Source organism: Chiloscyllium plagiosum, chromosome 20 (assembly GCF_004010195.1).
Source record: "Chiloscyllium plagiosum isolate BGI_BamShark_2017 chromosome 20, ASM401019v2, whole genome shotgun sequence".
NCBI classification, from domain to species: domain Eukaryota; kingdom Metazoa; phylum Chordata; class Chondrichthyes; order Orectolobiformes; family Hemiscylliidae; genus Chiloscyllium; species Chiloscyllium plagiosum.
The window spans coordinates 37,132,371-37,148,298 of NC_057729.1; the positions used below are offsets into that span (position 1 = coordinate 37,132,371).

At 40.7% G+C, this 15,928-nt stretch overlaps 1 protein-coding gene across 6 annotated transcripts in view; it reads right to left on the minus strand.

Moving 5' to 3' along the window:
• LOC122560178 (receptor-type tyrosine-protein phosphatase T-like) overlaps nucleotides 1-15,928 on the minus strand; it is a 1,397,629-nt gene that overhangs the window by 401,143 nt on the left and 980,558 nt on the right. For all 6 annotated transcript variants that reach the window (XM_043710562.1, XM_043710557.1, XM_043710558.1 and 3 more), the window contains exon 12: nucleotides 11,599-11,872. In XM_043710562.1, coding sequence (XP_043566497.1) covers nucleotides 11,599-11,872 — 274 coding nt within the window. The remainder of the gene's footprint in view (nucleotides 1-11,598; nucleotides 11,873-15,928) is intronic.

Consider the following 15,928-nt stretch of genomic DNA (forward strand, 5'->3'; position numbering starts at 1 on the left):
TATGCTAAGTCTGGCTGAACATTAAAACCAATCCCTTAAATCTCTCTCACAGATCGGAGGCGAATGTTGCCTTGAACGTTTCTGCCATTGTGATCTATTTGAACAAGAGCTTACACAACTTAAATACCTAAATGTCTGTGGCTATCCATGAGACCTGCACAAAATGAGTTAAGGAGATTTCTGCTGAGTACGAAATAAATACTAAATGCCTGCCGAAAGCAGGGTCTTTTACTCAGATAAGGAGGGTGGTAGAATTAGTCAAAGTTGCTCAGCCTCAACTGTGTTAGTCTGAAATATATTCATTTGTTTTTTTTGTGGAACATTTTAAAGTGAATTACAACCATTGTAACAAAATGCCAGGAAGAATTAAGGGCAGCAATGTTAACAGGATGACTGGAAGATATTGAGAAGGGCTCAGTGCATTTTATTGGCTGTTATTTTGTTGTCATCTTAATGCATCTTTCACGTACTATGATTTATTGATGGCATATCTGGAATGTAGACATCAAAGCAAATATTAGTATCAAAAGTGTGAAATTCCACGCAGCACTCATACTAGAATTGTGAAGTTTAATGCCTTGATAAGGATGAGATTGTGCAATGTTACAACTGCATTTGCGTATTCTGGTGTTTCAAGTGCCAATATAAATTTGAAAAACAAAGCCTGGTGTACCCAACTCTCCATTTGGTACCCATGATATGGAGGTGCCGGTTTTGGACTGGAGTGAACAAAGTTAAAAATCACACAACACCAGGTTATAGTCCAACATGTTTAGTTGGAAGCACTAGCTTTCAGAGCGATGCTCCTTCATCAGGTAACTAGTGGGACAGGATCATAAGACACAGAATTTATTGCAAAAGATCATCCTCCAAGGTGGACTTCGGCATATGCAAAAACGCAGCGTGGTCAAACAGAGGGTGATAGCCAAGTTTGGTACCCATAAAGATGGCCTTAACTGGGACCTTCAGTTTATGTCACAACAGGTGATCCCACTATACTATACACTCTCTCTCCCTCACACACAAACACACACCCTCTCTCATACACGCTCTCTCACAGACACACACACATACACTCCCCACACTCACACCCGCGAATACACCCTTTTACAGGCTTATACACTGTCACACTCATGCACACACTCTACCAAGCACACACACATGCACACACGCACACTATGTCATGCGCACTCACTCTCACATGCACAAACTCACAAGCTCACACTTACACACTCACACACTTTCTCTCTTCCTCACATGCACACACACACACAAGTTTGTGTGGTGAATTTGCATTTGCAGAATTGTATTTGCAGATATGTTTTATTTTTCAATGTTCTATGTTCTCAAAAGGCCCACAACCTGCAGGCAGTCAATCCATATAACATTTTATAAATTCCTACTTTGGAAATAGAGCCAGTCTGACTCAAGATTGGGATACAGACAGACTCTAACCTTATATCTTTAATACATTGTCTGAGCTGGGATGTCACTTTTTTTAATAAAACTTTAAGTTATCTCAAGAATGTAACTTAAAAGAAGTTCTGAGATTTACATATTAATGAACCTAAATCTGCTACCAATTCTAAAAGATGAATGACTTAACAGCAACCAAGGTTTCTTCAATATATTGTATCAGTTGCATGACACTGTGATCTTTTGCTATATATTCTGTACCTTATGATCCTGCCCCACTGATGATATGCCCACACATACCTGATGAAGGAGCAGTGCTCTGAAAGCTAGTACCTCCCAATAAACCTGTTGGACTATTACCTGGTGTTGCGTGATTTTTAACTTTGTCCATTTGGTACAACATTCTCTGCAAGGTATTCCAGGCTTTGGAGTTTGGAGACTGGATGGCAACTGAACATCTATCTAGTCGTTGGTGTAACAGCCAAGTGTCACAAGAGTGGGACATGAAGTACTTCCAGACATGGTCTGGCTATCCTATCTCAATGTTTCTCTTTTCTTCAAGAAGTATCAGCAACCTGTATATATTCTTGCCAGCAGAAATAGGAGAGGGTTTTGCTCTCTGGAGAGTCATCTTTTGAAAAGTCTCTGTAATCTGCATCATCTCTCATGCCATAATGTCTCAAAGAATATGGGTCCCTCAAATTCTGTATCAGTTCCACTTGGTATGCCCAAGTGCTTGGAATGAATGGAGCACATGACATTCTGCGTCCTCAGTATGTTCTGTACATCAGTTTCTTTAGGAGATGCTTGCTGATGATGAGAATATAGAGGAAAGAGGACAGTAAGAGGGGAAAGGATGCCAATGAGAGACTGGAGAAGTCAATCATGAATGACTTGATCACCTCATCAACCTGTTCAGAGGTGCTATTGCACATCCCTGGGGCAAGTGGGCCTTGACCTGAGGTAGGGACAGAGAAAAAGTGAGGGCTGCAAATGCTGGACAGTCAGTGTCGAAAGGATGGCGCTGGAAAAGAACAGCTGGTCACTTTTAATCCTGAGGTAGGGACACAACCACTGCACCACAAGACCCGATCAATCATACTGATTGGAGTGTTCAAACTGACTGCAGCAGTGTGTGGTATGTGAAGGCATCAGTGATAAACACTCATCTTACGTAAAGAATTGGTCAGCTTTGCTATTTCCAATGATTGTCTTCCTGTTCCACTTATTTCCCAAGTCTCCAAGTCCTCCTGGGTGAAAACCACAATGAGAAATGGTTCCCCTCTCTTACTTGTTTCTTATTCATCATGAGAGATGGGTGTCACTAGTGAGGCCAGAATTCATTGCCCATTCCATAATACCATTGAAAATGTGGTGGTAAACAGAGCACCTTCTTGGATTGCTGTAGTCCTTGGGATGTAGGTACAGACCAGAGCTGTTAGGAATGGAATTCCAGGATTTTAAACCAGTGATAGTGAATAAAATGGCGATATTGTTCCAAGTCTGATAGCATCATTCAGTCTCATGGGAAGATGGTTAGGTTCTGTTTTACTGAAGGTGGTCATTGCCTAGCACTTAAGTTGCAAGATATTCAGACATCAGTCCAACACTGGATGTTGTCCTGGTCTTGCTGATATCAATAAAGGCTACTTCAGTATCTGAGGAGTTGTGAAAATTGCTGAATATTGTGAAATCATTAAACATCCCCACTTCTGACCTAATGATGCAGGGAAGATCAATGATAAGTGTATAGTTGGGCCTAGGGCATTACCCTGAGGAACCCCTGTAAAGATATCCTGGATCTGAGACAGGTGGCCTTTAGCAACAACACCCTCCTTCTTTGTGCCACGTATGATTTCAACTGCAGAGAGACTTCCCTTGACCCCCATTGACCTGCACTTTTCTGGGGGTCTCCTGTGTCATACCCAGTCAAGTGATGCCTTGTTGACAGGAGCAATGACCCTAACTTCCCTTCTGGAATTCAGCTCTTTGTCCATGCTCAGAGAAAGTCTGAAATGAGGTCAGCAGCTGTGGATCCCGAGCAGAACTCAAGTCATGCACCAGTGAATAGGTGCTTTATATAACATTGTCAATGCCCCCTTTTATCACTCTGCTGATGATAAACAGTCGAGTAATAGGATGGTGATTGATTGATTGGGTTGGATTTGTCTGAGATTTTGTGACATACCTGGTCATATTTTCACATCGCATGCATGGGTGGCTCAGTGGTTAGCACTGCTGCCTCACAGCATCAGGGACCCAGGTTTGATTCCAGCCTTGGGTAATTGGGTGGAGTTTACACATTCTCCTCAGTATCTATGGGTGCTTCTGTTTCCTCACACAGTCCAAAGGTATGCAGATTAGGTGGACTGGCCATGATAACTGTCGGGTTATGGGGGCAGGCGGATGGAGCTGGGTCTGGGTGGGATCCTTTTTTGTGCAAACTCAATGGGCTGAATGGCCTCACGCTGCACTAAAGGGATTCTATGATTCTACTGAGAGTGTGCCGAGGGCTGCAGACAATTCTACAGCACAAGTCTTCAGCCTTCTTGCCAGGGCCTTGGCAATATCCAGCATTTTCCCAAATTTCTTGATATTGCAGAGTGAATCGAATTAGTTGAAGATTGGACTTTAGGTGAAGGTCAGGTAAATTATGCACTCAGTATTTCAGGCTGAAGGTGGATACAACATGCTTCACCCTTCTTGTTCTCTTATCTTCTGTACTGCACTCTCCAGCAGAAGTAAAAGAAGATCGTTCTGAGTGGCTATAGAGGAGGCAAATATGTGGGCCATCTGCATGTTCCATGTAAGCAGGGGACCAAGCAGTAAAATAGGAGGATTGGGGTGAACTGAGTGTGTATTAAGGGATGGTGTTAGGAAATCAGGCATTGATGCTACAATATTCAACAGGAGGGTAGAGAGTGTCATTGATTGAAGAAGTGAAGACAGCAAGGACCAATTATAAAAAAAAACTGCAGATGCTGGAAATCAGAAACAGGAACAGAAATTGCTGGAAAAACTTAGCAGGTTTGGCATCATCTGTGGAAATGAACGAGAGTTAATATTTCGGCTCCACAGACCCTTTTTCAGAACTGTTCTGAGTAAGGGTGACTGGACATGAAATGTTATGGAATCCTCACACTGTGAAAACAGGCCATTCAACCCATCAAGTCCACACCAACCCTCTGAAGAGCATCCCACCCAAACCCACCCCCCTATTCTATCCCTGAAATTCTGCATTTCCCATGGCTAATGCTCCTAATCTACACATCACTAAACACTATGGGTAATTTGGCATGGCCAATCCACCGAACTCAGTGTTCTCTCTAAGTACCAAGTAAATGTGTGTTAGGAGTGAGACAGGAAGTGCTTCAATATGGCTTTGTGATTTGTGATAAGGAATGTGTTGTCCTGGCTGTATTGCACTTCCTGCTGAAAGAGAGAGGAAGGGAATTTAGATCAGATGCAGAGGAGGTTTACCAGGATGTTGCCTGGTATGGTAGAGAGATCGTATGAGGAAAGGCTGAGGCACTTGGGGTTGTTTTCATTGGAGAAAAGAAGGTTTAGGGGTGACTTGATAGAGGTGTACAAGATGATTAGGGGTTTAGATAGGGTCGACAGTGAGAATCTTTTTCCACGTATGGAGTCAGCTATTACAAGGGGGCATAGCTTTAAATTAAGGGGGGGTAGGTATAGGGCAGATGTTAGGGGTAGGTTCTTTACTCAGCGAGTTGTGAGTTCATGGAATGCTCTGCCAGTGGCAGTGGTGGACTCTCCCTCATTATGGGCATTTAAGCGGGCATTGGATAGGCATATGGAGGATAGTGGGCTAGTGTAGGTTAGGTGGGCTTGGATCGGTGCAACATCGAGGGCCGAAGGGCCTGTACTGCCCTGTATTCTTCTATGTTCTATGTTCTATGTTCTATGCAACATAAGAGATGGAGAAAGAAGAAGCAAGAAGTGCTTGTCATCTAAGGTGACTTTACATCTTCCTACACAGACTGGGAGAAAGTGAGGTCTGCAGATGCTGGAGATCAAAGTCGAAAAGTGTGGCGCTGGAAAAGCACAGCAGGTTTAATGGATGCTACATTCCTATAAGAGATATATTATCAATTAAATATGCCGCATGTCACCTGTCCAAAATTATGTGACAAAATGGGTGGGCAGCCAAGGTTAACAAAATTAGCTGCCCACTGATCATATTATCATGATACCTGATGGTTTAAATCTGCCAAGCTTATGCTGATGACATGTTTCAAGTGTAACATCCACATTGCATTCCCAGCCCCAGCCAATGATCTTGGTCTCAGTTTCTCGAACCCCAATACTCCCTTTAACCCCGATCATCTTTCAGAGTTAGGCAAATGTATTGACTTATCTCCAAAATCTCTCAAATCTTTTGAAAGTGAAAGTCAACTAGGACCGGAGGTACAATGAGCAGTATTGTGTGGACTGACTGTGTTATACTTGGAGCAATTTTCTTTTCCATTCAAGTCATTGGGGAAAGAGGACCAGGCAGAATATAAAGCAGGCAATTGAAGTTGTATTTTCTGTGATATACTTCTGCCCATCATCCATCACCTCTCTTCCATGCTCTGGAATTATTCTTCTTGTTTTCCATTACTGAGGCACACATGGAACTTGATTGTTCTCGCTGTGAAGCCTGCTTAGTTTCACTGCTGACAAAATCTAGATACTGTTGAACTATGGATAGGACAAAAGGAGCACCAAAGATTGAAGAACAGTAGGAGAGAAATGCATTCCTAAAAGAGAAGTGACAACAGTTCAACAACAAAAAAAATTAATAGGTAAACATATTAATAAATGTTACAAATAGTTAAAGAACACCTTTGGAAAGTAAAAGTTAAAGCAGAACTTATTGTGATTATAGGTATTTTGTACAGTGCTTATTCACATTAAACAACTGCACTCAGAGATAGGAGAAAATAATGTGGAGGCTTGTGATGCTGGCAAAATGAAATGCAAGGTCGAAAAGGATATCCTGTTAAACAAAAGAGTAAACTGACTCAAGCATGGAAAATACAAGTGAAAATCCTAGGATTTAAAAGAAAACCCAGCAAATTTGACTTTTGTTGGCAAATAGCTAAAGACACGCCCTCATCCTTTTGTAAGGAAAACAATGCTAATGTTTCTTGATAAACTTTGCTTTATTGCCATGATCTTTGCTGTGCTGCAGAACTGGCCTCAAACCTGGTTTAATTCATTTAAGATGTCTTGCTACCTGCTTCTTTCAGTTTGGGCAAATATCAGGAAAAGAAATCAATCCAAGAATTGTGTCCTTAGGTCAATTCAGATATTTTTCAGAACTTGTTCACAACCTAGAGTATTGTGCCATATCCTGAATTACAATCACTTTTTTGCTCCTGTGTGAAAACTAATCTATAATCTTTCAAACAGCCACCTTTTTAAAAATTCCATCTTATTTTGTTGATGGTACAGCAAGATTTTATGTTAATAATGTGATTGCATGGTGTAGTGTTCAGTGGTTCAATTATTGTGTTTAATTATGTGAGCCAGTTCAGTCTTGGTGCTCACTGTGCTTGGTTAAGTGCAGCTGCGGGCTCAAGAAAAGTCAACAAACAACCATTAGAGCTAGAAACCAGAGCTGAAGCATGAAATACCCATTTTATGTAAATAAAACCCATTGTCTAACTTGTGTCACCTCTCTACAGTTATGCAATATGAAACCTGCAACACATAGTAACACAATGACACAGTAAATTAGTACTTTTTTTTTAACTGCAAAAAGACTCAATTTGCAGGATTGAAGTTTTCGCTCTCCCAATCCCAATCACCCGCCCTGACACCATGACAAGACACAACATCAAACTCAGTAGCTAGAGAGGGGGAAGAAGTGCAGATTTGTCAATATTCTTCATATCCTATGTAAAAATTAAAAATGCTGGGATTTAGAAACACTGGGATAAAGCTTACAACTTCAAAGTCTCAGCCAAAGTTTGTGAAACAGGACAGAATATCAGGAATTTAGGCCTGGAGTTTAGGCTATCTTATTCATTTCTCATGGTATTAACTGCAATTGATGAGGATATTGAATGAATAGCAGATGAGTAGCATTCCTGGAAGTAAATCAAAGAATGGATTCTGCACCCTACACTGTTGTCATAGTAGCAGAAATTGTCTGTAGCTGGCTGGCAATCATCACTTAACCTACGGTTGATAAATATTGAAACTAGGGCATAAATTCACAGAATTTATATGTATAATGGAAAGCCAGCTTGAAGTGAGCAGAGGCTGGAGAGTGGACAACAACACAACAGTCCTGATTGTCAAACCTGTGCTTCTGCCAAGCGAGAAATGTACAACTTTTACTTTCAAATACTAAAAGACAACCAAACAAGCCTTTTAGTTTTCCAGGATGGGCATTAAAACAAACACAGAATTTGTTGAGGCAAATGGGACTGTAACAATTCATCAATTTCAGGCATATTTGCATATCAATTACAAGTTGATGCCTTGCTGAGTGCATTAACCTCAGAAACAAGTTAATGGTACACAAAACATCAGAAGGGATAAAATGGCAAAGGTGAAAGAATTGACTTAATCCTTCTGATGAACTTCCCTTTTGTGTAATTTCCACCTGGTGACTGGCTTAGATCTTTTGTGATGCAGAAATCACTTTGGGATGCATTGCTTCACTCTTATACCTTCCTGCACCCAGTCCCAGCTCCTCAATTCCAATACAGGCTTTCTCAGAAATGTACAGTTCCATGAAGAACTTCACTGCAGCACTGGAGAGTCAGGGTGAAGGGAGGTGACAATCCCCCCCCCCCCCTCCTTTTGAGCAGCACTTTATATGTCCAGTGTGAATGTTTGAAAATGGGCACATGGATGAAGAAATAAATAAGCAGCATGGTAGTGTGGCTAGATGGGTAAAGTAAGTGGTTAAGTGGTTAGAGTGGCAGGTGGGTAGGATGGGTGAGTGAGTAAGTGGGTCAGGGGTACATGGGCTGAGTCATGTGGGGTTGTCTCATCTCGACTTCTCGGGTTAGTTTGGAAGGAGGATTCGGATAGTGGGGGCTAGTCAGATGGCACCGCCTCGAACTCAGCACCGCCTTCCTAACCTGCAATCTTCTTCCTGACCTCTCTGCCCCCACCCCACGGGGGGGGGGGGGGGAGGGAGATTGTCTGCTGATAATGCAGTCAGTGCTGTAATACAATTGGCTAGGGCAGTGGTCAGGTGGTGGAGATTAGTCAGATCTCGGCTGGGTGAGAAGGGATGGGGAGGGGTTGGGGGTGGGGGAAGGGTGGTAAAAGTAGTTAAAGAACTGAGGTGTAATCAGTCAGAGTGAGTGAGGTTTCAGTTGAATAATTACTCAGAAGTTAGGCTGAGTGTCTTCTGGCTAACATTTCCCGAATTATTATCCAGGTAAGCCCACAGAACAGCTTGAGGTCTCCGATTCTAGCTCAGAGTTGGTGATTTTTGCAAAAGACCTCAGGGAGTTGTGGGATTGCTTATTGGGTATTTCTGGGTATTTCTTTTGGTGGCCAGCGCAGTGGGACTTGTACAGCTTCCTGATATGCATCTCCAATAAGAGGCCAGAACATCTTAACCTTAAGTGTTGTGGGACTATTAATCTCAATGCCTGGACTAATGATGGAGATATCCTACCAGGAAGCTTCAGAATTTAAACTCAGTCAAATCAAGATAAAATTATCCTCAAGTTAATATTAGCAATGGCAGCCATTACTGGGGGTCATCACAATGGTAATATTACCATCCATCTACCCAATTGTCTGAAAAACACTCAATTAATGAGTGCCCTTTAAGGAAGAAAAGCTGTCCTAACTCTATACGGATCCAAACCCACTGAAATGCAGCTGACTCTTCACTGACCTCCAAAATGATCTAGCCCACCTGTTAAATTAACTGAGACTCCAGCTATGGTAAAGGCATGGCAAGAATGGTCATTCCTGCAAAGTCTCCTTTATTAACATCTTAACACCAATGCTGGGAAAGCAGTCTCAAAGAATAGGCAAGAAACAGCCTGACATTGTCATACATACACAATTACAAATATTTCATCAATGGCCCAGATTATTTCTTTCCAACTGGACAGACACATTAGAGAATTGGGTAACATTGGAAGATGTGGCCCTGGACACCCTCAAATTGACTCTGGAGCCTGTGAAGTCACATAACATCAAGTCAAAAGGAAACCTCCTGCTGATTAATAACTATTATCCCTACCCAGTTCATGAATCAATGTCTCTCCATGTTGAACATCATGTGGAATACACACTGACGGTAGCAAAGGCACAGAATGTACTTTGGTTGGTGGGCGGGTTGGGAGGATAGACTTCAATGTCCCTCCAGTAATGACTGAATGAGTAGAGTCCCGAAATCTGTCAGACTGGACCTCTGGCAGGTGATGAAGGAACCAACAGAAGGAAATGCCTACTTGGCCTCACCCTCACAATGCAACTGTCCATGACAGTATTGGTAGGAATGACCACATAGTCCTTGGTCAGGGGAAGTCCTATTTTCACACTGAGGATGTGCTCCATTGTGTTACTACTATGATAAATGCATTAAATTCAAAGCAGATTTGGAGCTAAAAATTGGGCATCAATGACCATGTTTTAGGTCTTCAACAACAATTGTATTGCATTCAATCGTGACCTTTAAACTTGACAGCCTGACGTGTCCTTCAGTCTACTGCTTCCATCAAGTCAGGGGATCAACTCTGATTCATTGATCATAGAAGAACATGCCAATGAGAAGCACCGTATAAAAATGAAGTTTAGCACATGACAACACGTAAATTGAATAGTGGAGGCAGCATGCAAAAGACAGAGCTAAGTGATCAGAAAACAACAGATCAGATCAAAGTTCTGCTGCCATGTCACATCTATTCATGAACGGTAGTGGTAAAATGGAAAGTTTATTGAAGGAGACTTCAAGAACAGCCTTATCTTTACCGAAAGTAGAATGCAGTATATGACTACAAAAGACAAGTTGAATGGTCCTCAATCAAAAGCACTAAGTTAATTTTCATTACAGCTTTTGCTTGAGTTTACATCTATTACACAACCATGCCACTAACATTTCAACATAAGCCATGAGTGTTAAAATAACCTCTGCATGATCTGCACCACATCGAAAATTCATTTCCTACACTACTGGCACACCATAGCTACAATGTGTAATTACTGTAAGACAGACCATTGTAATTTGTCAAGGGTCTTTCAATGGCACCTCCAAAACAAACAAACTTTATCAACTTAAAGTACTAGGGCAGGAGGTGCATGGAAACAGCATCACCCCTCCAAACCACCAACCACCCTTAACAGGACTGATATCATCATTCCTTCACATGGTCAAAATGCTGAAATTCTTCATCTAGTAGCACCCTGGATGTACCTACAACACAAGTTGCTGCAGCTCAAGAAAGTGCCTCAACACTACTTTATCAAGGACAGTTAAGGGACAGGCATTAATTGCTGGCATTGATAGTGATGTCATGAATGAACAAAAGAAATGAAAATTCCTCTTGGTGCCAGTTAATTTTGAACTCTTCATCATGTATATTTCTTTGAGTGTATTAGAGCTTTTATTTTCAATGACAAAGGCAGTAATTACTACCTTCACTGCCTGGGCATTAATCTGGAAGAAATGACTCACCTGTCTGCTTTGGAACTCTCCTGATATTCTTCTCATTGATTTGAACTGGATAAAAATCAGCCGGGCTTTACAATGGGCAGGCGATTAGCCCTGCCAGAACATTGCTCAGGAAATGGAGATGAAAATTAGTCTCCAAATTGCCCACTTACTGTATGAAACCATGTCAATTTCTTTAAATTGATGCTCATGACTGAAGGAGCATGATCTCTGTTCAATTCCACTCTTTGTACATTTTACTAATTGTCTTATAGGATTATTCTTGCAACAACATTTTGCCTTTCCAGTAGTCGGCAGTTAAAATAACTTTACAGATAATATGAGTACCATGGCCAAAATGAGATTTGTAAGTAGATGACAAAAGAGCTTAAGCTGTCTTATAAATTTTAAAATTTACTTTTTCTGAATATTGGAATTGTTGTAGATGATAATCTATATTCCAACTGTTCAGCAGTGTGAAATGAACATTTCTAATGTATTCCTATTTTTGTAGCTCTCTTTCAGGATCAAACAGTACCTACCCCATTAGCTTGGCTGAGTGCTTGAAAATATATGCTGTAGCTTTTCAGTGGGGACAATGGCGGATTCCAATAGCCATTGTATGTTTTGTTATCTCCAACAGTAAATGGCTGAGTCATAGGAAGGTTCACAGGTCTCAGCTCTGCAGCAGTATAATGCAGTGAATCAAATACAGAAGCATTCTTGTAGCTGACTGGGACAGGAAAACAGTCAATCATATCTGCTGCTCTCCTGGCCTTTTGTAAGCGTTCTTCCTTAACGACTAGTTGATAGGCACTGTAAGAAAACAGAAGGAAATTGCTTTTAAAATACTTGGAAGAATGCAGAATTTTAGTTTGAATATAATGTTGCAATTTACATGTTGTTGCTAATACCTGCCCACTACCTGCAGTCCTGATGCCAACAGGGGACTATTTACATTAGCTGTATCCTTGCTCAGTTGAACTCCTGTAATCCCAATAGCTCCCATTTAAAAGTCTGACCCCTTTGTGCATTTCCTTGCACAATTCCATCCCTTTTTTTATTTTTCTATCCCCTTCTTAGCTTTCAGTCTTCTCTGCCATAACAACTCTCCAGTTTAGAAGGACAGTTTACAAGTGGTTGCTGATAGTGGCAGGGAGAAAGAGAGTGTGGCAAATCAAAGATTTCTTGTAGCACTTTAATCAGCTCATTTTTGACCACAAGAAAACCTTAGAAAATTAAAGAAATAAACCTTGCCTTGTTTTGTAGTGTCTTTTGCCTTCCAGTATTGTTTCTTTTCCCGCAGTTGACTTGGTGCTTTGAAGGTCTCCCAAAACCAAGGCTACACTGCTCGTGATGTCATTTGACTCTGATTTGCCCATGTAAAATGAACTGCTGCATGCTTGTGATGTCCTACGCATGCCTCATATAAAAGTCATAATAATGTGTGGGATGGAGGTTGGGGGGGCTCTATTTTGTGATGGGGTAGGAACATCGTAGCCATCTCACCAACCCCCTCACCATTATCATTCCTGATTAGGGTCATGATTAAATTCTTACCATTACACTCCAGAAGTCTAACATTGCTTTACTCGACAAATAGTATAATCCTAATCCTGGAAATTGATTTGTACCAACTCTAAACTGAGCACAATTACAACATTTAAAAGACACTTGGACAGGTATATGGATAGTAAAGGTTTAGAAAGATATGGGCCAAATGCCGGCAAATTGGACGAGTTCAGTTGAGAGTTCCTGGGTGGAATGGATGAGCTGGGCTGAGGGGTCTGTTTCTGTGCTGTATGATTCCATGTCCCCAAACTTGCATTGTAGGTTGCACCCTATAGTATGTGCATTTATAAAAAAGATTTATTTTGATAAAACTAAGCAGATTAATAGGGTAATATGACACAATGATAGAAAGATTTTGAAAAATATGAGAGTGAATAGTTAGAAGCAGACGCAGTCATTCAGGTATCAAAAATGAGAGTCTGTCAATAAAATTATGATAAAAGTTTCCAAATCAAATCAATAAAAGTGATTTAGAACAAAAGGCACAAGCAATGTCTTCATTGAGATCCCCAAGGTTGTAAAGTTCACTTTGGGGTGAGTGAGGTTGAAAGTATTCAAGGTTAGATGGCATAAATGGATGAAGGAACAGAGGTAAAGGTTTGATTTAACAAATAATATAAATGTGATTAAGGACAAGTTGCTTAAATGTAAAATTAATAAACTGAAACATGGGTGAAATGGCTTATTGTATTGTTCTCACTCATATGTACAGCAAATTGAAATAGAATTAGAGGACTGACATTTTTACATTCAAAGGCAGCTTCTGCCCTTTTGAAGAATATTTTAAATGGAAATCTTCCATGATAATTTGAAGATCATCAACTGCACAGCTTTTGCAAGCCAAACATAACAGGAGGTGGAATCTTGGGCAGCCAATGGAGGTTTTGCCAACTGGCAGCACAGCTGGTGAGACACTTGAGTTAACTCCTTTGCAAAGGCCTGATCAGGCATTTTAATGCTCAGCAGAAGGCCATTCCATCAAGGACCCCACGGCAATAAGAAGTTGGCAGCTCTTTTGCTCAGTAGAGAGACGGTTGCTACTGCGTGAACAAGAATAACTGGAGGCCCAGAATTATGGTGCAACCCAGGCAACACGCAAGCATTGGATGACTTTGCAGAGTCATGGGTAGGATTGGATAGGGGTGGTGTAGGAGGAGCCAGCAGCAAGGACAGTGAGTAGCTCTAATCAGGCCCTGCCTTCCCCAGGTCAGGTCCCCCTGATCAGTCACTGAGTGCTTTTGAAGGAGATGGCAAGCAGCCTGCACAGGTTTACTTGTTATGTATGTTGAGTAGCTACAGGCTTCTGGCACTGGATTAATACCAGATACTGTGGAATGAGGCCCTTAAGTCGTCATGAACTGAAGCAGGGTAAGAAGGTTAACTGCAGAATTTCCAGCCTGGAAATAGACATGGTGAAGGAGGGAAGGCACTGCGGTATGCAATTTTCAGCCTCCCAACCAATTTAATACCCTCACAGTCCTCAAACATACCACTGTACAAGGAAGAAGCTTTTGGCCTGGGAGTCATAGTCATAGGGAGCTCGGAAACAGATCCTTCAGTTCTCTTATTAAATTTTCAAATTAACCTGCGACAACTTCTTATGGGGATGACACAGTTTCTAATGTATTGTCGCTGGATTGTTAATCCAGAGACTGAGGTAATGTTCTTCGGACCTGAGTTCAAGTCCTGCCATGGTGGAATTTGAATTCAATTAAAAAAATATAGAATTATATGTTTAATGATGTCCATGAAAATATTGTCAATTGGAAAAAAATTGGAAAAAGGAAAAATAATTTGGTTCACTAATGCCCTTTAGGGAAGGAAGCTTCCATCCTTATCTGGTCTTGCCTACATGTAATTCCAGACCCATTGCAATGCACTTGCATCTTAACTGCCCTCTTGGCAAATAGGGATGGGAGATAAATGCTGGCCTAGTCAGTGGTGTCCTCATCCTTTAACTGAATTTTAAATAATACATCCGATAGCAAACGTTAATCCCTTGTGCTTTTCAGAAGATTTTGTTGAAACTTGTACATAGCTTGGGCATTTTTGCCCACTGTGACAATTGCTTTTGAATGATATGATGGAAGCATACTTAGAATAATATGACTACATTTTTCTGACAATACATAAATTATATTTGGACAGTGCTAAAGACCAAGTTCATCTTAAAAACATTGAAAAATGATCAGGCAGAGACAAGAGCTGACCAATTCAAGCATTCCCTTTACCTTCTTTAATATAAACATCAATTACACTTCATTAAGTTACTCATCCAGAAGGAATTGCAGAAAATATTATATCATTTTCTTTAAAGGTATAACTTTAATCTAAAAATCTGAATAACAAAATAAATCAGATTTTACTTAATAATGTAACGCAGGTAAAAAAGTCAAAATAAAGATTGCTTTCATTTAACAAAAAATCTATCATAGACATACTGTGAGGACAAATTGGATGCCGAGCAAGCATTGAATGGTTGCTTAATATTCCTGAGATAATGAAATTCAATTACAAATGATTCAATTTAAATTGAGTTTGAATCAGAATTCTGAATGCGACATTAGTCCAAAATCTAATCAGTAAAATATAGGTTATGCAGAATAAGTTGTTGTAAATGTTCTCTTTAGAGAGTTGTTTTTTGAGCTAACTTGTATAATTTGTACCATGTTGACACCATTCGAAGCACATGAATTTGAGACTTTCACTGCTACCACTAAATGGAAGGTGACAACATTTTCATTCTTCTGAGTTTAGCTTTCACCTTAATGCTTATCCACTTAATAAACTGAGCCATCATGCAGATAACATTTTAAAAAATCACATTACTTTGGGAGAATTAAGTTTCATTCAAATTGGTTATGCAGTCTAGTGTTGGGGTGTCATGTTACAGCTGTACATGACATTGGTGAGGACACGTTTGGAGCACTGCGCAGAATTCTGGTCCTTCTGCTACAGGAAGGTTGTTATTAAAATGGAAAGGGTGCACAAAAGATTTGCAAGGATGTTACTGGGACTGGACAATTTGAGCTAGAGCATCTGCAGTCCTTGTTTTTACCCAATTTAAGCAAGAGGGAGAGTCTGAATGAGCTGAGACCTTATAGAGGTTTATAAAACTATAAGGCATAGGTTTAAGATGAGAAAGGGAAGATATAGAGTCATACAGATGTATAGCATCGAAACAGACCCTTCGGTCCAACCCGTCCATGCTGACCAGATATCCCAACCCAATCTAGTCCCACCTGCCAGCGCCTGGCCCATATCCCTCCAAACCCTTTCTATTCATATACCCATCCAAAT